This window comes from Diuraphis noxia, unplaced genomic scaffold (genome assembly GCF_037042655.1).
Source record: "Diuraphis noxia isolate RWA-SAM2 unplaced genomic scaffold, SU_Dnox_SAM2 contig0004, whole genome shotgun sequence".
Taxonomy (NCBI): Eukaryota; Metazoa; Arthropoda; class Insecta; order Hemiptera; family Aphididae; genus Diuraphis; species Diuraphis noxia.
This window is the reverse complement of record NW_028301714.1, coordinates 16,884,731-16,909,390: the sequence shown is the minus strand read 5'-3', so window position 1 is coordinate 16,909,390 and position 24,660 is coordinate 16,884,731. Positions and strand designations below refer to the sequence as shown.

The 24,660-nt window shown below is 28.8% G+C and overlaps 4 protein-coding genes across 7 annotated transcripts; 1 reads left to right on the top strand and 3 right to left on the bottom strand.

The window, feature by feature from the left end:
- Positions 1-297: 297 nt before the first annotated feature.
- Positions 298-3,081, bottom strand: LOC107172945 (uncharacterized). Its single transcript, XM_089227945.1, has 2 exons — positions 2,880-3,081; positions 298-847 (listed from the first exon to the last, which is right to left on the bottom strand). The coding sequence occupies exons 1-2, from the start codon at positions 2,938-2,940 to the stop codon at positions 615-617; spliced, it is 294 nt and encodes a 97-aa protein (XP_089084071.1). The 5' UTR covers positions 2,941-3,081; the 3' UTR covers positions 298-614.
- Positions 3,082-4,062: 981 nt separating this feature from the next.
- On the bottom strand, positions 4,063-6,957 carry LOC107172946 (uncharacterized). Its single transcript, XM_089227944.1, has 3 exons — positions 6,555-6,957; positions 5,966-6,028; positions 4,063-4,576 (listed from the first exon to the last, which is right to left on the bottom strand). Exons 2-3 carry the CDS (start codon positions 6,015-6,017, stop codon positions 4,284-4,286), a joined length of 345 nt encoding a protein of 114 aa, XP_089084070.1. The 5' UTR covers positions 6,018-6,028; positions 6,555-6,957; the 3' UTR covers positions 4,063-4,283.
- Positions 6,958-11,007: 4,050 nt separating this feature from the next.
- On the bottom strand, positions 11,008-13,197 carry LOC107172925 (uncharacterized). The gene is made up of 2 exons (XM_089227939.1): positions 13,000-13,197; positions 11,008-12,437 (listed from the first exon to the last, which is right to left on the bottom strand). The coding sequence occupies exons 1-2, from the start codon at positions 13,058-13,060 to the stop codon at positions 11,269-11,271; spliced, it is 1,230 nt and encodes a 409-aa protein (XP_089084065.1). The 5' UTR covers positions 13,061-13,197; the 3' UTR covers positions 11,008-11,268.
- A 253-nt stretch (positions 13,198-13,450) lies between these two features.
- Positions 13,451-23,838, top strand: LOC107172926 (uncharacterized). Of its 4 annotated transcripts, none has more exons than XM_089227941.1 (3): positions 13,451-13,686; positions 14,743-14,795; positions 19,898-21,784. In XM_089227941.1, exons 1-3 carry the CDS (start codon positions 13,638-13,640, stop codon positions 20,378-20,380), a joined length of 585 nt encoding a protein of 194 aa, XP_089084067.1. In that variant the 5' UTR covers positions 13,451-13,637; the 3' UTR covers positions 20,381-21,784. The 4 variants fall into 4 exon arrangements, with proteins under 4 accessions (XP_089084067.1, XP_089084069.1, XP_089084066.1 ...); XM_089227943.1 differs by lacking the exon at positions 19,898-21,784 and adding an exon at positions 23,287-23,838 and having other exon boundaries at positions 13,454-13,686; XM_089227940.1 differs by lacking the exon at positions 13,451-13,686 and adding an exon at positions 13,952-14,559.
- Positions 23,839-24,660: the final 822 nt, after the last annotated feature.

Genomic DNA, 24,660 nt, shown 5'->3' with positions numbered 1-24,660 from the left:
ATTTATTTTTTACTTTTTCCAAAGTAAAAATAGATATAATTTTTACTAAAAACTACCAACATTGTTAAATATTGTAACAATAAAAATGATTTTACACCTCCAAAAGGTATAACACAGAAAATGCACATTGACGAATATATTATACATACTAGTTGTAAAACATACTTTTTATTGCTCTGCTAGGGATCTAAAATACAAATAACTAATAACCTTTTTGTAGAATTTAAAATATTTAAATTTCTTTATAAAATAATATAGATAATTCTAGATAGAACATACGTAGAGGATATTTTACCATTTTAAAAATGAAATTCAAATGTGTTTATTATTTGTTTAAAATACTTTTTTATACAATTATCTTGATCTTATCAATATAATATATTTTATGTATTCTGGGCTTGACACAACTCATCGACTTTGAAAAGTATCGGATGCACCAGTGAAATTAAAATTCAAGTATTGACCAGAGTTCATCAATTGAGAAATTTGTTTTTGATGTTAAGTAAATTAAATTGATTTGGGTAGGTATTTTTGGTATCGACTTGACAAGTAATTTATGAAGATGGAAGTCCAAGCAAAGAAGTACTTCTCTAACTGCTATGGAAGGATGTAGCTTAGTCTTTTGCTTCGGGTCCAGCTGGGGTCTCCACCACATTTGATGTTAATAAATCTGGCTGATATTCCGATGAATTTGGCTGATTTGATGTTGAAGAATCTAGATTATTTGGTGGCGATGAATTTTGTGGTGTAGAGCCTCCATAAAATTGGCTAAAAAATTCTTTGATTTTAGTGGCTCTACCTTCTTCTTCATCATTAGTTTTTCTAACAAGCCGATGAGTTGGTTTACCTAGGAAAAAAATTCAAAAATGTAAAGTTGATGAAGTTCTTAAATTAATACTTATAAAATGATAACAAAAGCAAGGAAGTTTTATATTTGCATTTTGTTTCTTGTTAAATGTATGGTGTACTAAGTAGAAAATAACATTCACATTTTTAATTATAAAATAATAATCTTAAATAAACCTTTTTAGTAGGAACCTAATATATACCTACCATATAATGGAAAATAACATTAAAATATTTACCTATTTAATATCAAGAGTATTATTTATTATTATTATTATTGACAATACAAATTATTATATAATGTGTATTATTCATTAATCAATTAATAAGAGTATTATCAATTTACTACTGTAAATATTTTACAAGGGACTCAGTTTACCTAAAAATATTTAATTAAGACTCAATTTCCCAAGTCCGTAATGATGATACGTATTATTGAGTTGTAGGTTATCTTTTTTTAGCTTTACTAACCTACATAATATTTGATATTGTTTGATGCATGCTTGCATGTTTTTAAATAATGAGATTTTAGAGCATTTAAAACATTATTCTAGTTATTATTTATTATTATTATTATTGTTATAATTAATCAATTTTTGAATGTATAAATCACAATATTAACTATCAGAGCACTGAAATAAGTTTTAGTGGAACTTATTTTATTTTTTGTGAATTTAACGAAATTTAAAATAGAACACACTAAAAATCGCAGTCTATAATTAGGATTAAATTAAGGTTTTTGTACTTAATTTTAGTAATTGTGAAATTTCTACAAAATTAGATGTTACAACAATACTGGCTTTTAAACTATGTAAGACAACATGTAATAATAAAAACGTTGTACACATTAATTCAGACATTCGGGACTCGGGGGGACTTAATTACAGTATTAGTTATACATGGGAGGGTCTCTAATAGATAAGTATGTGTAGCTGTAAATTTGAGCATCACTAGTGGTTTTTATCAATAAGAATATTCATTCGGTATATTAATCTAATATTATTTGTATACTTTAATTAGCAGGTTCTGCTTTACTGTATGATTTGAAAACGTTTGTTGATACATCAATATTCTATGGATTGTTCGAGTTACAAAATCACAAGATCAATAAAAAAAAATTTTTTCGATTATATGAGTGTCTAATTTATATATAAATACTTATATGTAGGGTTAGGATGTTTATGACCTTAAAAACACTAAAAAATGCATGCAAATATGCACGAAAAATATCAAAATATGCCCTTAAAAAAAATTAAACATGTCATAAAACTTTATTTCTGATCCAAAATGTATTTTAAATTAATTTATAACTTTTAACTTAAAAACAAATATATAAAAATATGATATTTTGAAATTAAAAACATGGGTACTTAAATCAATTAATAAATTAATTACTATTTACAGTAAATTAATATTTAATTTTGTTTTTACTCAACAAACACAAATAGGTATACATACAAATGCGTAGATTTATTGTCACTGCTTTCTATTGTGTTACTTTTGATGCAATTCTATAATGATTTTATAATATAAGTTATTTTGTCCTATCGACACACTATCGCAATCATCGGTAAACATGATTAATAAACGTAGAGTTAAAATTAAGATAAGTAAGTAATATACATAAGTTAATTATGAACAACGGGTTTCATATTTTCTCATTTTCGTTAAATTTGAAACCGACTGTGCCTACCTTTGGGTTTTTATTGAGGTTTATATTGTATTTAAGTTATTTTTTGGCTAAATATGAATTCATTCATAAAAATGCCGAAATATGCAAAAATATACAAAATAAAATTGAATGTATCTGATTCTATGTCGCAGAAAACGAATTTATAACTTGGTCTGCAATGTGCACGACTAAAAGAAAAAAAAATATGCAAAAATCATAAACATCCTAACCCTACTTATATGGTATGTAACGATTAGTATAATACATTTATTTCATTAAATATTAATCTTAATGGAACAGTATATACTATAATATTATTCGGTTAATAAAATATAATATCATTGTGTGATATAATACTTACAGTGGAAAAGCTGAAAAAGTGTCACAACTGTGAACAATACGATTACAGTTTTTACGTTCATATTGAATTGCTGGTACGAAATTGGAAAAAAACCGTTTTTTATAATAGTTATATTATATAGGTACGATGAGCTTCGGATAAATGATACGAAAAATTATATTGAATCACATACAGACGACTGGTGTTCGGTGACCAATATCATTAAGGATTTATAGAGCTGGGAACGTTTACGCCCCTTCGTGAAAAATTTACATACCTTTCGGTTGACCGACACGATTAACAATACACAATAAAATTGCCAAAATAGATAAACGTTGTGTCTGTCATATTTGCATTCGATCCCCTTGGCCGGTTACCGAGGCGTAAGGTAAAAAAGTTTGTCCTCTATTCGTCTTTGTGATCGTGCGTGTTTCATTATAGATCACCAAAGCCATTTACATGCCTAGGAAAGTAGGAATAATAACTACAAATTGGGGTGATTAGACAAACCCACCGGAAGTGCCTACGTTAGTTAAATTATCAAATACCTCCAACTAACTGCAGCATGTCAGTCTTTCATCTCACCATTACGTATGTTCTGCGCAGAACTGTTCTGTGTGGCAGCGTTGAATTTAAGACCTAAAATGTTCATCGCATTTGATTCCGTGCTGATCAGTGGTTTGCGTTTGTTCGAATTTCAAAAACGCTTATCTATACAGCGTATTAACACAAATGTATGATATTGTTGGCCAATTAAAAACCAACGGATAAATTGACAAAGTATCTACCCTTTAGAATTTTTAATTAATACGAAATCCAATTGATTAATAATAATCGACTACTCCATCTGAATGAAAATATCATTGTTTGCATAATATTAGTAAAATGTAATTCACTTTCCAACGCATAAGCTACCTAGTAAAAATATTATTAGTTCATCCAGTTTTAAATTTAGCTTTATAAAAAAACCATTTAATTCACAATTTTTAAATTTGGAATCATGATTTACATATTATTTACTTATTATTAAAAATGTACAGGTCAGTAAACTAGTCATATTTAGTTAAGTTAAAAATCATGATCAACGATATAAAATATGATTCTTAACAGTACTGGGCTTGGTTAGAGTTACATTTTCTGGCATTGCTTCAAAAAATGGCCTACTACTGCAATCTGCAGACTTCTGAGGAAAAAAAATAATAAGTTTCTTAAATAGGTAGTATAATTTCTATATATTTGAACTCAATACATAAGCAAAATAGATATTGAATAATATGAATCAAATGTTGTCCTTTGGTATTAGATAAAATTTTAAAACAGCATAATTATAATGACATATACAATAAAAGATGGTATTGTGTTTTTAGTGAAGTTTTTACGAAAACATATGAATGAATTCAATCGCCTTGATCAACATAGTTAGCATCAACCTTCGCAAAAGTTTTCGACGATATACGAACAACTACACGAGTTAGGCCGATAGGTCTCCTCTGGCTGCTCTGGACAACCATCTGTGGTAATCGGTTCTGCGGTTGTCGATGATCCCGGTTGTGGTACTGTTGTTTCCGACACTGCAGGTTTCACTGGATTCGTATACCCGGAATTTGACTCTGCAGAATTATATGGCCCACCAACACCAGAAACGGATTGTATTACTTCCATTACTTTGTCCACTGTTGGTTTGATTACGTTCATCCTCCCATCATCTACTTCGGTACCTATACTTATACAGAATAATATTTTATAGTTAAATTGTTTAAGTGTCGACTTCAGTGGAGAAATTAAGGGGCGATGAGGTAAAAAAATTAAAATAAATTATTTTACCGTCATTCAACATTTTTCGAAAATGCAAGTCGACTTTGTGATGTATTTAAATAAAGTAAAAACATAAATAATTATCAATATTAATATAAGTTAGTAAATTAGATTTAAAAATAGATCATTATAATTGACAGTATTACATGTATAACAGATATCACTTATTGACATCACATAGTCTGAATAAATAATCAAATATTTTTTTTTATTTAAAATTTTATAAAATAATCAAATTGTTTAAGTACTTTAAGCACAGATAGTATTATTATGGTTGGTAGGTTACATTATGAGCAACCCACCCACATCACCCATTCAATAATTTATCAGAAATATTCAAATTTAAATGGAGACATTTTTATAATCTATATTATAATATGATACAAAAGTTTAGAGATTTTAGAAAAAATTAGAGATTTTATTTAATTGTGTTAAAAAAAAATACTAGATACCTACTTATTTAAATCCAGCGCATAGGCAGATGTCCTACGTTTATCAAGTTAGTTCACAAAGGGAGGTATCTGCAAACTATGTTACAACCAATCAGGAAATTATGATATACTACTATATTTTATATATTTTGACATTTTGTACATTTAAACCTGGGTTAAGTTTACATAGACATATATAAATATTTAATATACAATTAATAGTTTGAAAATATTATTAGTTATAATAATCATTGATTACTCTATTACTTATTAGTACATTATTTATTATAAAATATGTTTTTAATATTCACTACAAACATACATTGTACAATAGTATAATTAATTTTAGTATTTTATTAACATATATGAATGTATAACTGCAGTTAAAAAAAAAATGTTTAGTTATTTAGGTACCTATTAATAAAAATAAAAAAAATTGAAAGTTAAATACTAATACTAATATTTATGTGTTATCTATTTTCGTTAAAGTTTAATGTAAGTCCATGTTTTTATCATTGAATTTTTGAGAAACTGAAGCTCGATATGTAATCAAAGGAGGGGGGGGGATTATTAGGTAATTATTATTTTCCAAAAAATTTTAATTCTTGTTAATTATTCATCTAAATAAATACCCGGATATGATTATACGATAAAGTAATTTATCTAAAACAGTTAATAATTGTAAGCATTTCGACCATTTTTTTTTACTGTCATCTAATAAATATGATATTATCATACATTCTAAACAAAATTTTTTAACAAATTTACTTTTTTTAAATTAATTCACGAACATTTTTAGTTTGATATTGTACATAAAATTATTATTATTTTTTTTTTTTACAATATTATAATCATACTTACAAGAAAGATGGATGTAAACCAACGTGATAAATACAATTGATTTCATATACATTTTGAATAAATCTGTAATAATTAATAAATTCACATAATGACTTGATAAATTGAAAATGAGAATCTATTATTTATAGATCGTAACAAGGAAATAACATTAAAAAAACATAATAAATGCATAAAAATAAGGTAAACTTGATAAAAATTTGAAATATTGTCCGTATTCAATTTTACTGTTTTCTATACATCATAGGTATCTCGTCAAACTTATAATAATAAAATTTCCTTTCTTATTTTACTTTAACTTGCCAGTTTTGCCTTGAGTACTATAATAATATATGATACTCAAAATTGTTTGATATTATTTATTTATTTATACCTATCTAGGAAATTTCCCATGCCAGAAACTCATACAACCTAAATATTGTAATATTATAAACTTTTGAGTGCGTAAATAATACTCAAGGCATTCGTAGTAAGATAAGTTAAATTGGTGTGGTAGTAGGTAAATTTAATATTAACAGAATAATTTGGATTACTGAGACATTATTATAAAAATCATTGCAAATAGCGAATTTTAATGCACATGCAAACTTACCTATTTTATTCAATGCAGATTTATTAGAACTGCTTGACGAATTTTATTCACTCACGATTCAATATCACTAAAAATGTATTGGTTAAAACCAAAATAAAAAAAAATAAAATGCTTTAACAAGGTATCACTCTGTATATACAAGTATATCGACTATAAATATTCGTTTGAATGTTAAATGTCTAAATGAATAAATAGTTTTCTTATTTTTTGGAGACTTGGAGTTACGCGTAATAATTCAGCGTCTTAATTATAATAAAAACGATGTAGTTCTATAAGAGTTCCACCTCTCCACATCTCTACCTTTCCCACCATAACCTCACATAATTATGTACACAAAGAAACGCAATTCAATTTGGATTGCGATTGTTTGGATAATTGATGTACCTACCTAACTATGATATAATAAATACTAGACTAGACTACATTGCAGCTGCAGTATAAAGTGTCCAAAAAACATAGATAGTCGTTAATTGTAAATGTATTTTCTCAGAATTTACATTAAGTATAGTATTATTGAATTTAAAGGGGAAATATTTTGGGTTTGATTCTATTTACATCAAAATAGCTGATACTTCACAGCACGGTGATTAAATACAATTTGTTGCTGATAAGAATGACTTTTTTTTTTTACATATAAAAGATAATAAATTGACTGTTAGATTATTTGAGTATAAATTATAATATAATGTAAATACTTACAACACAAACGATTTGACTTTGTAATACTTTAATGATAATAGGATGTATTGTATCGTAATAATTTATCATTTTTAATTTTAAACCATGATAAAGTATTTGAATACAATACCTACTCAATCATTGTATACAGATATAATCGTGTATTGATGCGATTGCGTGATTTTATATTAATTTGTTAACTTTACGAACATATAACATTATTTCAATTTGCAAAAATGTCGATTTATATCGGTAAAGCACGATTCCGTACGTTTTACCTTTTTGAGAACATTATTCCGTACGATTTTGATCAAACAATGGATTGTCAAAATTTTTTTTTTTTTTTTTTTTATTTATAAAAGAAATTTACAATCTATACCTTAGGCACAATAAGTAAATGTGAGACAGAATATATACAAGGTATCAAAACAATTAATATTAATATAAAAACAGTTTACAATAAATTATATACCTACTACATGTTACGTTTGATGAGAGCAGCCACCCATTAATGACACTCGCTCGTTTTTTTTTTTTTTTTTTTTTTTGAGTGTACTTAATTATTTAGTACTTGATTTATATAAGCAAGTCACGGCACCGGATTGTCAAAATGACCCCAAAAACAACACGATTTCGTACGATTTTATTTGCAATGTTGCCATTTATTATATTTATTTTCAATTTGTTATTTATTTGATTGTCGAAAAAAAAAAATTATGGAAATTTGTCAAATAAAAAAATATGTAAAATAATTATTGTAAATTTCCGTTTGCCATAATGCTAGCGTAGCAAATTTGTTGTAAGCATAACCATGCATAAAAACTGAGATAATATACCAATTTATAAGTTACTTCACTAGATACAATTATAGCTAGATACGTAAGTATTATTGACATATGAAATTAAACTGTTCAGTGACGGTTTTTTGAGATAAAAACTGCTTACGAATAGTACCTTTGTTTCTAAAATGTGTGCTATTAACTAGGCTGGTAGAAATCTAACTTAAAATACTTGTAAAAGTTTTGATGAGGTCAGAACTCTAATTTTTAAGCTAATAAAGCTACACGTAATCTGCTTAGTGTAAGTTTGCTATGTTATGCACTTGTAAGACGGAGATAAAAAAAATACCAATGTTACGTTATCTTGAGCTTTTGCAGTCAAGTGGGCTCAATGGATAGAAGACATTTTTTATTTTGTTACCTAGCTGAACAAAAATCAACAAATTTTAAACAAACCAGCAAAATAACGTAAATTGTTTGTATTTAGTTTGTATAAGGGGAAAAAGGAATTTATTATGCTTTACTATTTTTAGTTTTCTTATCAGCTATGGTCTGAACAATTATATATTTGGCCACTGATGGAACTTAGGTACATATTTTTATGTTTTCATTATTAACAAATAATTTGCATATGAGTTCATTTTTCATGTAGAAATTTACGAACTACTTTATTTTTTTTGATACAGAAATTAATATGATGCAAGTAGTTTTTACTTGAAATGTATTTTGTGGAACTTTCAACTTAACACAATCATAATACCTCTAAAACATGATTAACACATTAAAAAGTGATTAATATTTTTATTATAAATATTATAATTAAAATATATTTTTTTAGCTTATTGTTTGAACGTTTTCGTTTAATATTATTGATTAAAATTTGAACACATTTATAGGGGTTTTTCCTTTTGCTGTACAATTATGTTCTATATCATATTTTTAACACAATATATTTTGCCATAACACAAAATAGGTCAATCAGTTAACAGTTAAAATATCACATGAACCCCTTATAAGTGCGGGTGAAATTTTTTTCAGGTAATGGTTAGAGTTAGAATTTAGCTGGCCTGACAACTATAACTCGAACGATAATAATATAATATACTTCGATACTACCATATATTAAAAATAAAGAATTATCATGTCGTTATACGCGTTCATATTTATTTACATATTATTAAGATTATCTAATACATCATTACCAAATTCACACACATATGAGTATAATAATAATAAACATCAATATTGTATATGGATCGATTTAAATCGTACAAAGCTTAAAAATTAAAAGTATTAAAATACGATCTTGTTTTTTCAAATGATAAAAGTTTATACTTATTCCAAGCTCTTGGACAATAAATATATTTTATATGTAAGCTAAGTTTCGATTTTTATAGGCAGGGATATACCTAATAATTTTATTTTTTTTAATTATTTAAAATTAAGTCTTGGAGGAGGAGATTAATGCCTCACTCAAAAAACGTTTTACTATAATTGATAATTTTGGGTTTCATAATTGAAAGTTAACAGTACTTTTAAAAAAATCTTTTTTTTAGTGTAACTTAAAAGCGAATTATTGAAGATACTAACAATTTAATTTGTATTTTATTTATACATATACAGTTGTTTCTATATTTAAGATTTAAGAATGTATTACAAGATTCCGAAAAATATTTTCTTCTTTTAACGAAAATTCATATATATTTTTATAATAGTTTGGAGATCAAATCTTCACGCATTTGAAGATTCACGCATAAAATAACGATTTTTCATGGACATATTCAATGTCCATTATTTTTTAGTTTTTATTTAAAGAATCTCTATGAAAAAAAAATGTTCACTCAGTTAAAAATCACACAAATCTAAAGCATAATTAAATTATTCCTCCTAATTGGATACTAAATCAGTTGGAAAATATTATAGTATATTCATAGAAGTTATAGTTTGATTATACGCGGTTGAAGTTCAAATTTCGACAAATTTTTTCAAAACCACGTACTCGTACATATACTCAATTTTTTTTTTAATTTATAAAATTTCCAACTTGTATATTACTACAACTTAAAAATTGAATACACGGACACTTGTATTTAGTCTAAACTGGTACCAATACAACAAGTACATTGTTTTTTACATAAATATTTTATGTTCAATTCCTTGGTATTTTAACAAAAAATAACGATTTTATTTTATTTAATGTATGTTAAAAATAATATTCGTGTGTACTTTAAACTTTTTAAGTATATTTATATATTTTATACACACTATTTTCAAATGCAAATCCAATGTTTTCAGAAAAAACGAATTCAGCCTATACCTTTATACTAATATTAACAATATTACTTTAATAGCAAAAATTTCATAAAATGTATTTTATAATAATATATGCTGACAGATAATGTTTGTACAGAGTTGATATTCGTATGAAATCAATTTATATAATTTAATTAAAATTTAACACTCATTAAATTGAAACACTGGACGTCTACTGTAAATCAGAATAGTATCTCCATGTACATATTATTTTTTTACAAATCTGTGCGTATATATTTGAATATTTCAGTAAAATGAATGTGAAATTAAAAACAACATTTTTAGAAAGACAATGGTTGATCACATTTCTAGGTACTAATTCTAAATTCTAATAAAAATAAGCATTATATCGTGCTTATTTATATAAGCTATATATTATATAAGATAGATATATGTGATAACATATATTATCATTTGGAAACTATACAATGTTATGCTCAACAATCTTTTTATTTTGGTAATTAGATTTTATTAAATATGTCATCAAACATCGTTATTCTTTAAATTTGGTCATTTGTTTTATGTGTTATTGCCTATAATATTTATAGATATAGGAATGTAATATTTGATATTATCCTAACCACCCATCTGATTGCATATAATTGGAATAGCTATAGCTATAATATCCAAGTATAAATTTTAAGTTAAACCCATTATTAATTATTAATATAGTATTATATTAATTTTTAAGTATAAAATTTGATTTATTTCCAGAACTTACATTATGTCAAAAAAAACTATAAATGATTTACAGTAAAAAACAATGAATTAAGACATCTTTAAATTTATAAATAGATTAAGAGAATATAAACATATATGTAATTTAATTTGTATATAATATACCTAACCTATGTATTACTCGTTGGTACATATGTTTCAGTAAATTAAATATGTTCTTAAACTTAGGTGAGCCAGCTTATTATCTTTGACTTGCACCATTTACTCTATGAACCAGTCGGTTTTGAACCAAAGTAGCCACTAGGATTCATCGATTGAGGCATTTGGCTTGGGTAATAACCACTCATTCCACTTGGAATCATGTTTTGGTAACTTTGCATATTTGGAATCATGTTTTGATAATTTTGCATATCTGGAACGTAACTTCCAGCTGAAGAGCCACCGGATGATGTAGGATTTCCTTCTTTAGCAGCTATCGAAGCTTCTGGTTCGGATGCAGACCCTGCACTGCCAGCAGCGCCGCTGGGACTTCCTGGAATTGAACCAAAGTAACCACTAGGATTCATTGATTGAGGCATTTGGCTTGGGTAATAACCACTCATTCCACTTGGAATCATGTTTTGGTAACTTTGCATATTTGGAATCATGTTTTGATAACTTTGCATATCTGGAATGTAACTTCCAGCTGAAGAGCCACCGGATGATGTAGGATTTCCTTCTTTAGCAGCTATCGAAGCTTCTGGTTCGGATGCAGACCCTGCACTGCCAGCAGCGCCGCTGGGACTTCCTGGAATTGAACCAAAGTAACCACTAGGATTCATCGATTGAGGCATTTGGCTCGGGTAATAACCACTCATTCCACTTGGAATCATGTTTTGGTAACTTTGCATATTTGGAATCATGTTTTGATAACTTTGCATATCTGGAACGTAACTTCCAGCTGAAGAGCCACCGGATGATGTAGGATTTCCTTCTTTAGCAGCTATCGAAGCTTCTGGTTCGGATGCAGACCCTGCACTGCCCGCAGCGCCGCTGGGACTTCCTGGAATTGAACCAAAGTAACCACTAGGATTCATTGATTGAGGCATTTGGCTCGGGTAATAACCACTCATTCCACTTGGAATCATGTTTTGGTAACTTTGCATATTTGGAATCATGTTTTGATAACTTTGCATATCTGGAATGTAACTTCCAGCTGAAGAGCCACCGGAAGATGTGGGGTTTCCGTCTTTAGTTGCTATTAAAGAGTGGAGCTCAGATGCACCTGCTTCAGAACCGGCAGCGGTACCTGGTTGATATGTTGATGATTCTGGCTGATTTGATGACGGTGATGTCTGTGATTCAGATGATCCGTAACCCTGAATCTTACTGAAGTATTCTTTGATTTTAGCTGACCAATCTGTTGCCTGTCTAGCATAACGATGCGTTGGTATACCTAATAATAATTATAAAATTAATGAGATAAGGGAATTATAGAATTTTTCAATTTAACATTAATTTGTTTTGGTGTTCTTAAGCATATTTAGATAATAAAATATTTTTTGAATTTTATCTAATAACTTTATGAACTAAAATAAAACGGGAGAAAAGGGGAAAAATTGGAGAAAAAAAAATTGATTAATATTCTTTTACTCCACTTTAAATTTTAAAATTGATTAATGACTTTCTTTGTTTATTAAACATATCAAATCATGTTTTTGTTTTGAGTACATATTGAAATAAAAAATTGTGTTTAAATTATTGTATGATAGGTACTTGCAAAAAGGCATAGCTCGGAAGTCGTAAGACAAGTAAAATAAATATGGAAGATAAATAAAAATATCACCTCGATGAATGAAACTAAAAAAATAAAACTATCTTAACAGTTATCATATGTTATTATACATAATGTAATCATTCAAAATGAATCAAATGTATAATGTTAAGTTCAAAACTTTAAATCCAAATCACACATTCAATACCGGGTTAACACTGCGATTAAAAATGTTGGTGCGTACCGTGAGATAGCTGGAGAAGCGTCGCCACTGCGAACAAAATGACAGAAATTTTCAAATTCATGTCTTATGTCTTGATGGGACACTAAAATAAATAAACAGTAGGTACTTCACGGAATATGATTCACTGTGATGACGATTTTCTAATGTTTCTTGTTTTTATTCTGGATTGCAGACTGTACACGACTGATGTTCGGTTGGCCGGGAGTTTGGTATTTATAAAGCGGCCAATGTTCGCCGGATCGGCGCTGATGGGGAATTTGCTTAGTGTTCGGGGAGGGTAGATGGAGGAGGGGATTGACCGACTGGACTCCATTAACGAGGTTTTACACAATAATTGCTGAAACAGATAAGATCCAGACGGATTTGCATTCGATCGCCCCGACCCCGATTGCAGTGGTATGCACGGGAAATGGCCGGTAATAAATTAGAACCGCGATTACAGCCCAATCGCCGGAAACGCTTTTGTCGCTGCTATCAAAAATAAGCAATTTATAAGCGACTAGGCGTTTGCTGCTCACCTGCACTGTATACTGCGCTCCGTGCGACCGCGTATTATAAACTTTGAATTATTATTACTAGGTGTTATTGCGTTGTCTTATAATTGTCGTACCGATATACATTATTACACCGCAGCCATCATGTCCTCCAAGAATTTCGCGCTGATCGTGTTGGTGTGCATCGTCAAGGGTAAGTCCAAACGCCATAGTAGGTATCTATATCTGTAATAATTATAGGCGTACTATCGTCACGGTGTATCATAATAATAGTTACCTAATTACATGTTTACGGCCGTAATTAATGGCTTGCTATTATACTGGTGTGGCATCAACACGCCAGACATTGAGCTGATAAAAAATTTAAATGCGCGCGACCGTACGAATTTCGATTTCGATTAAAAACAATAGGTGGGTAGTGTGGGTACGCCGTTGAAATTTCCAAAACTGCTTACGAGTTTCGGTTACTATTTTATTATTATGTTATATGTATATTATTATATGTTATACATGTTTTATTTTAAGTTTCACTAAACAGACGATCAATTATTATTAGACGCAAACACAAGTAATCCGACACTGAAGCCGAAAACATTCTAATATTATTATAATTGCATTTTGTTAGCATTATTAATTTATTACACGTGGCTTGTATGATACAAGTTGACTAGTTGTATCGACATCGTTCGGTCAACAGGCGAATCGCATCAGTACGGTTAGCGTGGATTTCACCGATGTGTTTCTACAATACAACGCAGTGACTGTTTGAAAATCATTATTATTTAAATTATTCGAACACTAATTCTGAACTATAGGCAATCGTAGATCTTTGGATCATCGTGACGTTCATCATATTACGAAGTTATTTGTAGTCGATCAATATACGCACACACATAGTTTACGTTTAAACGGGTTAAATTTAAATCAAAACAACGTTTGTTTAAATCTTACAGTCGAGATTTTTTTATTATAATAATCGATTTTACATAATACTATTTTACTCTAAACATGTCAAAAACCATGGCGATGATGACATTCGTGTACACTGTACTGTATTTTCAAAAATGTAGACTATCAATGAATAATAATAAATAATAATATATTATATTTGATTAATTAGTGACATTGAAAGGTCTTCGTACACGATTAATATCCTTTATTGTTTTTGCACCATTGTATAATATAGTATTACCTACCTATATGATTTTATTTTTATTTTTAGATAATATATTTTTAATTTTTTTTTCAGACGCTTTCTACGTAGATGCCGCTCCGTCAATTACACGTGACGATTTGACTGCTGTGAGTACTTATGTTTAATATTAAAATATTGTTTATTGATTATAATGATAAGTGAATTCATAGATTACTATTTTTATTAAGTAAAACAGTTTAGAGGAGATCACTCTTACTAATATTATAAGTGTTTTTAAATATTTTGATTATACGTACATGTACGTCAATTAATGTTCAAAAACCAAAAACAGGCACTATAGGATTTATTTATATAATTAAACGTGCCTACTTCAAGCATTTAATATTTTGTGATATACGTATACATCGTGTGAAATAATAATTGTTAAACCGTCAGATTAATACATCAAATGGTAGTCCATAGTTTATAAGTGCCTATGTAGGTCGCGTATGTATGTAGGTTTGATTGTATTATTTTATGAATACTATGTATTATGTTTTACAATAATTAATCATTTATTTTTATTATTTACTAGACTGAAATACTTCGATATTAAATTTTGTCACATTATTCGATCATAATTCAATATAATATAACAATATACAGACGTTGCATTTTGTTCCTTTGCTGCAATGGTATACATCGAAAAAAAACACACACACAACAATTTATTTAAAAACGTATTTTTACAATTTCCTTGAACATGTTAAATATTCATATATTGTGTAATTGTGTTATATTATAAATATAATATTCGAGACGAATAAGGCATTTTTCGATGTCTAATGTAAATCATTATGTAAAACGAAAACAACTCTACGTAACACAATACACAACTATTGACAATTTACCGTAATAATATATTAATTTATGTTATAATATGATAATCTATTTTTAATAATAATATTATTTTGATATGTATAACATGTCCAAGATTATTGTACCTATTTGCAAACGTTCAATATCTCAGTGGCCAGTCATACAATTTCAACGATTTATTTATTGAGATATTAAATAATATAATATTTTCTGCTATTGTTTTTTTTTTAATTTTTATAAAAAAATTATTGGGCAAAAGTTTTTAAAGGGCAGAGTTCAATAATCAATCTCTTTCGACGGAAATAAAATTATCATCATCAATTATTGTTTTTTTTTTTATAATTGTTATGACTTAACTTTGGTGATCAAACTATAACTTCCTAGTTAAAAAAATGTCTGAATAATGGAATTTCAAATATTAAAATTTATTTTCGTGTACAAAATATGTAAAATTATTTTTATTGGAGTCATTGAAGGTTTGTATCTGATCTTAATGAGATTGGACCTTCCTAATATCTTTATCTCCTCCATAATTTTTGTTTTTGTTTTGGTTGTTTAGCATAATATATGGTTGCTGAATATAATTTAATAAATAATTATTATTTAATGTTTTTAAAAGTTTATAATATCGTACAGAGATAAAAATTAATTTTACTTATTGTTATTCTGAGACTATTCAAAAATGTATAACTATTGACAAATGTTTAAAAATATACACATGTAAATCATGATAATTTCATATGTAATAATTGCGCAAGTAAATAATATATTATTATATAAATATTCAAGATACCATTGCTCAGCCATTTTTAAATTTACTAAGTTGTTCATACTATTTAAGTTCGCAAAAATTACAAAAAAAAAAAAACAACCACTGACGAAAATAAGGGGTTGCCATTAAAAATATAAAAATAAAGATTGATATTAATTTTCATATGTGAACCTTAAATACCTAATTTTATAAAAACAACTATAAACATAAGTGTATTATTTAGTAACTCAATAAGGTAACAAAAAAAAGAGAAAATCATAGTTATAATAATTATAGTAAAATGACTCTGCTATGCTAAGGTTTTGTTGTTTTCAGTGTTTCCGTTCATCGAGAGAAAACTCTGTATACGAGTATATAGATTTACTTCCTATAATGACTGAAGTTAGTTTTTATAATTCCAGCCACGACCAAAAAAGATTACAATACCATTTTGAAAGAAAATTATAACTATGTATATTAATTATTGGAATTAATGTATTTGATGTACAAAATAAAGGTGAACGTACGGCAAAATATAGTTTATATTTCATAAGTCATAACTAATATTAATGAATTTAACAGGAGTAAAATTTATTCAGTTAAATCCACGATCGAATGCTAACAGGAACCTATCGTAACGATCACTTTAAACTGAATACTATTTGACATAATATGTCGTGTTTATTGTTGGATTGTTACATATAAAATTACTATTGCTATAATTATATTGTTATAATATTCAAAATTACTCGAATATACTTAATTTTTGTTGTATATAATTCGAGTAAAAATTATAAAAGTATACTATTTTGTATGTGGCGAAAAATCAAAGTCAATCATATCATAAAATAATACAATATTATGTTTATTGTTTTTGTTTTAAACGAAATAATTATATATAACAACAATGTATTCCACTCGTGTCGTGATGACAAAGTTTTTACTCGAATTCCATCATACAAAAATAATAATATATATTTTCAAATATGATATGACATCTTGCACTAACGATTTGAATAAAATTATTTTATACCAGCATATAAAAAACAATATATTACAAACCTACCGATATTATGTTTTTAAATGTAACATTTTACATTTGTTAGTAATAAAACAGATAGTTCCTTCCACCGCTTTATCATAAATACAGGTCTTTCGCGAAATTTATGAAAAAAAAGATAATAATATACTACTTGTTGAAATAATGATTAACTCTTCAATCAATAAATATTTAAATCGCTATAATTAATTAAAATACAATATATTCGAATCATTATCGTAATAAATTTGTAACAGTCCGTCATAAGCACAAAGGAAGTTACGGAGCAGCGCACATGACTTCCCTACACTTAAAATAGCCGATTATGCATAATAATATGCGACAGTTCTGGGTGAACGGCTCCCCCAAGTACATCCATACAGTACTACACGTATCATATTATTATTTACCTATCGCTGCAGTTAATTTTACCATGTGCAATTAATGTGAACAAAATGACAAAGAAACAATATTAACGAAGTATAACGATTTATGGTTCAGACTTTTAATTAAACTTTTTCCCGATGTTTAATAATTGTATACTGTACAAATTATAATTTATTATAATACTCCTACTATGCATGATTATTGCTTATATATTGTTTTGAATTGTAACCGCAACAGTAAAATTATTATACTTACTTATATTACGAAAATACTATTATACTATGACTATAACATTAAGAACCTTAATTAGTAAGTTAATAATAGTTACTAAATAATATATTTAACTCTGAGCGTTTCAAATTCATAACACAAATAAAAAACATTAACACTACTCAGCTAAAATAAAAGTTAATTTTTTAAATATAACATCTAGAGAATTTGTGCATCATTAAAAATTTCCAATAATACCTAAAAATTTAAAAAAGCTTCACAGATCCTACCTTAACACTTATTCATATTGCACACTGTCATCTTCCTATAATAGAATTCGTGTCAACTTACATATTAAATCTAGGAATATGTTTAGTTTTTATTTATAATAATATTGTATAACAGTGTAATTAAAATGTTATATCATATAATATATAATTATATATATCAATTAATTATTTTTAGTTACATACATACTACATAGTTATAGATTTTATAACCATGATTTTAACTTCAAGTGTTCTCTTTTAGATATTAATGAAAAATGTTTGAGTTTTCGTAATGGAAATTTTAATTAGTTAAGTTAATAAGTAAATTTAAAAATTTAGTATTATCATAACCACTTTTTAATTATGTTTAATATATTATAAATAAATGTAATGTGTACTTGTGCGTATGTGTGTATATGTGTGTCTGTGAGTGAATTTATAGTAATAACTTCTTTATGATCGAATATTATTCATGTATAAAACGCGTTTTGAAATTAATATAACGGTTTATTGTCCACATTTGTGTAAGTTGTAATTGAATCCCATATGACTCGGCCAGTAGCAATTATTTACGTTTACAAAGGTCTATAAAAAAGAATTGTTTCACTCGCCCTCCAATCTCTACGTAAAAGTCATCAGGCTAGATAATCGAATAATCATACCTAAATAATCGTTCATAGTTTAAGTCTTTCGACTCCATAACAAATAGATTTAAATTTTGTTAAATATTTTTTTATTATTTTTTCACGTTTCAATTAATTTATAAGTCAAAAGAAAAAATAGTTTGTAATGTTATCATTGTTGGGTTGGTAGATCACTATTTATAAAATTTACAGCACAAATATTAACTTGAAATAATTTTATAACATAATCAAAAAATGCTTCCATCCATTTATACTTATAGTCAACAATTTCTTAACACGTACATTTAAAGTTGGAAGTGAACAATAAAAATATTTTATTTCATTCGCTACTTGGCGTCCCGTGAAATTTACTTTACAACGTCTGAGTATTATAAGTAGGAAAAATCGAAATTTGACCCTTTTAAATTCGAAAATATGAACACTAAGTAATAATTATAGGTACCTACGTGTTTATTTCAAGTAGTTGGTCGTAGAAAACGTATACCTACTTATTATATTCTTTAACTTCTAAGTGCGTGCTGCACCACTAAATCAGATGTTTAGATTTTGCGTATGCTTGCACGTACAACTTATTTATGACAGTCGTAACCTCGTAACATTTCTTAAGTAAATAACCTTTTTTCATACATTTCTTAATTTCGTGTAAAATTTGATTTTTATGTTCCAAAATAAATGCGACATAAATTATTTGGCTTGATTTATGGTAGGTCGTATATTTTAACTGAGGTATGTAAAATGATATTTTCAAAAAAGTTACAACTTAAAATTAATAAGTGCGTAGACAGTACTGGACACTTTAATAGGTCGTCTTGTGCATATCATACACAGTACGTTCATATCCATGTAACATCTATACAACAGTATATATCCTTCATAACGCGACTTCAAATTATATATCATTTTGTAGATCGAAATAAATAGTCGACAGCAAATATCTCGACCGCATTGGTCTCGCGAGACGTTTTCGAAACACGCGTGTCCCACAAAAACTCACAAATATACGCAGACACTCCAACACATACACACACAAACACACATACACACTCACAAACAAACACGCACACAAACACTTGTGGTGTATTGGCCGCAGGTGTTGCCCGGCTCGCTTGCCGAACTGGTGGACTCGGAAGCGTTCGAACGGATCTGGCGCAAGGCCGCCACCGATCAGATGGTCAAGAAGTTCGGGAACGGCGCGGGACGGGACGGCGGTGCGATTACGCGCAACATGGTCGGCGACTACATAGTGTCGGACGAGTTCCACCAAGCCGTGTGCAAGGCCGGCGGATCGGGCATGTCGTCCATGGGCGGCATGATGGGCAACGCGCCGCCCCCGTGGTCGTACATGGGAACGTTCGTCGGTTCCGAAAAGTTCCAGCACGGCACGTGCGACATGATGTCGCAGGGCATGCTCCAGTTCGGTGAGGGCATGAACGGATGGTTCCGGTCGGCGGACGCCGAAGCCGACGCAGTAGCGCGGGACCCGTCGCGGGCGGTCGACTTGTTCTTCCGGTCCGAGTACTACGACGACGCCCGGAAAAATCTACGTGACATGTTCGCGGACGTCCGGTTCTGATAAATTCGAATTTGCCGCGGTGGATCTACAACTGCTGTTATTATATTATATTTTACACGATATTATCAACATATAATGTCACATAATATTATGTTATTGTCAATAATGTTATCGTCGTTGTCATCATCATCGCCATCACGATAATTAGATAATATGACACGTTTCGACAATAATAATAATAATAATAATAATTACTATAATATTATGTTATGCACAACTATATTATTATTCTAATAATGTCGATTAAGAAATTCGTGGTATGATATCAACATATTATACAGGGCGATTCTTTTAAGTGGGTACACTAATTATCTCGAAAAGTATTTACTTTTTTCAAAATATTTTTTTACATGGTTTCAAGTTTTTAAAAAACCAACGTTTTTATTAAAAAAAATATTTTTTATCCTTATCATTTTTTAAGTTTTTTACTTTTTTGAATGACAACATAGAGTTTTAATTTCATATTTAAAGTTTTGATTGGCAGAGTGGAGTGGTACGGGGTTACCCCGCAAAATGTTTGTCCACTACTCCGCTTGTCTAAACTTTAAATACATATAACTCATAAACTACTCGTCCTAAATTCGATTTTTATGAATCAAAATACTTAGAAAAATATTCTGCTTTGGAATATGAAATTAAAACTCTATATTGTCATTCAAAAAAGTAAAAACTTAAAAAATGATTAGGATAAAAAATATTTTTTTAATAAAAACGTTGGTTTTTTAACAACTTGAAACCACGTAAAAAAATATTTTGAAAAAGTAAATACTTTTCGAGATAATTAGTGTACCCGCTTAAAAGAATCACCCTGTATTACACATATATACATGTTGTACAAACACTACCTACTTGGGCCCATATGTTATAAATTTAATATTCTAAGCAGTACAGTTTCACTTTGATCATACGAACACGGTTAAGTGCTCAAGTCTCCACGTTTTTTGGATTTAACGAAATGTTACATTCACAACACTCGCCACCATTATTATTATACAATTATAACTCAGAATATAATAGGTACTGAACGAAAAGCGTTATATTTTGCATCGATGGCTGATCAGTGAGCACAAACATATTGTAATTCATATTTAATGCGGGTTACAAGATATGAAATTATTACTTAAATCTTAAATGACTGTTTATGCTATTATTGTGTATTTAAATGTCAAAATAAATTTTAATAGTTGTAAGAAAACTAAAAATTCATATTCATGTATTCCTGCAGCTCATGCTTCAACATTTTAAATACATTTATGAGAATCATTTACAAAAAACGAATACGTTTTTTTTTTTTTACATCTGATAAAATATTTTATTTAATGTACCTATGTTTAATAATAATTGTAAATAATGTAAGTATATGAATTTATTTAAATCAATTAAATAAATAAAATATGTACTCTACGACGTCTAATATTTTCTCCAACACATTTCAGACCATTAATAAATAAACAGATCATACCTACATTATAATTCCTTTGATACCTATCTAATAACACAGGTCACAGATAACAGAATATTATTAAGCACAATCTAGTATTTTGTATTATAAGCAAATAGGGTACGTAATAGAGTATTTTACTAATATATAATATTGTTTTTGAATTACCGGCATCAGTATATGTTAGTAGCACATAATATTAATGTATAATAAATAATTCAAATTCAAATAATAATACTATAAACTTTGATTCTATTTTATCATAACAAATATTGCTATATATAACAGTTTTATCACTTACATGGTTACAATATTATAAAACCGAATTCACAGCTACGTCGTTTGTCGTGTAATGTCTTTCAAACCACAATGTGACTGGACGTAATTTTTTTTATCAAGTAATAACCAAGTTGAAACCAACTATATCAATAGCTCAACTTTTAAACCAATATGGTTACAACTGGTTAATTATGACGCACTCGCACGACCGACACACGACGTAAATGTGAATCCGTCTTAATGTGTAAAACTATCATTTTATGCAGAGATCTATAAATATAATTTCATGTAATAATAATATTTAAGTACTGGTCTATGTGAAAAAAATAATGATTGTAATAATTACGGTAAAATCAAAAACTTTTTTTTTAATTACAACTAACCTATCTTTAAAGTTGAAATGTATATATTTGTATAATATTATGACTACATTATTCATCATCACGAGTTTGGTGCTAAACAGTAAATATACAGTGTCTCGTAAGATTACGTATAGGTAGTATTTTAATAACAATATAACGATTGACGCCGATTATAATGTGTTTTTACTATAAATTATAGGCGTCTAAAACTGTCGATGTCGATAACAGAGTACTGACAAAAGAAGATAACGAAAATGAAATCGACGAACCAAATAAGTCCACTTTTGATAACTTTATTCAAGGGCTGCACAATATTGACACGGCGATGGAAGCGATGATCGATAATTACACAGATGGGGTTGAGCATTTGAGCGAAGAAAACGCGTTGCAGGATATAGACGATTTTAAATTGGACAAGATGGAACATGTGCGCAAGGACGAATCAGTGATCGGAAGCTAATAATATTCACGATAATCGCAATACAAACAATGATAACATAAAAATATATTTCTACCACTAAAACATTATATAATTATGTAAAACGTCGTAGTAATTTAATTAAGCGCACATTTTCACGAGCATAAACGCATTGTAGTAGATATAATTTGACGTCGACCGCACATTATTATGTTTCGTTCACACCTGTGGAATATAATTCAATTACCATTTCGCTATAATAAAATTTACCATATTAAATAATTATTGTTATTATTATTATGTGTGTGTAATACTGTAATGATTCGAGAATGTTATTTTCGTTCATAATTTGTTGTTCGCACCGTGCAATTATCGCAATGCCAACGTACCTATATATTGCTTACAGGAGATGGAAGACCCGAAGAATGTGGACCAAATCGAATTGCCAATGATCGGCGGCGGTGACGATGGCACGCATTCCAACTCGACCACGGAAGGTGACATGCTGGCCAAAGGTGCTCTTTCCGGTCTCGTGCCCGGAAGCGGTGGCGGTGGCGAAACGACTTCGGCCCCGGCCACCAACACTCCTGCCGACGGTTTGGGGGGATCGACACTGCCGTTCGGGGGCCTGCCGACCGGAATTCCCGGGGCCGGTGGGCTGCCTTCGTCGTACCTACAGGGAGACGGTGGCGGCCAGGGCTCTACGCTTATAATTGGTGGGTTTTCCGCCTTCGTAGTGCCCATGCGTGGCATCAACATGGCCAACATGGCGTCGATGCTGTCCGCCGGACAGCAGCTGGGCCAGATGGTTCCTAAACCCGGTGTCGGTTAGATAGCGACGAAAGAAGAGCCTAACGATCACAATATTATATAGGTCACGCAAAATTCGCTCGGGGCATTCATCACACTACATACTTACGATATGATATAAAAAATTAATAAATGAAAATAAAATCGATCTTGTGTTTTTTATTATAATTATCATAATAATCATTGGGGCTATGAATAACTCAAAAACATGATTTAAATCTCAACTACTCGGAATATTATAAGTATACAAACATTTTACTAAAGGATACAAGGTACCTTTTTCAATTTTCGATTGGATTTGTTCGAGTTGATATCTATATTCGGTATACCTATTAGTACAAACTTTTAATTCTAATTTTTTTTTTTTTATATAAATCTATTACTTATATAAGGTCTTTAATCTTCATCCATGATTTTGGGTTCGTTCTACCACGTGGATCGGCGGCAATTAAACACATTTTATGTTTTATTCCATCGACAATTTATCCTTATGACTTAATCATATATTGTATATGATATCGATCTGGATGTTAATTATGAAGGTTTGCGTAAATAATAATGTCATTAAAAACATTTTTTTTTTTTTTTTTTTTTGGGGGGGGGGAGTTGTTTAACATCCCTAAATGTTAGTCATGATTTATTCATCGTTGAATAAGTTTTCAAAAACCAACTAATTATTGATATATTATATAATAATATAAACCTTTTTTTTACAAGTTCAATTTGTTAGTATATAGATAGGTAGGTACTAGATAACTGTCAGCACAGGTATTACATACCTATTATTTGTAATGAACACTAATTTAAATTAAATTAAAACTGTGGAGGCTGAATATTCCGTGCCTAGACATTACCTGCTTATATTAAGCAAACGCATTTGTATAATATAATCACTTAACAGTATTTGTATAGTACTCATAATAAGAACAAGCTCACAGTAATTGCTATTTTAGTGAATACGTGGACACCT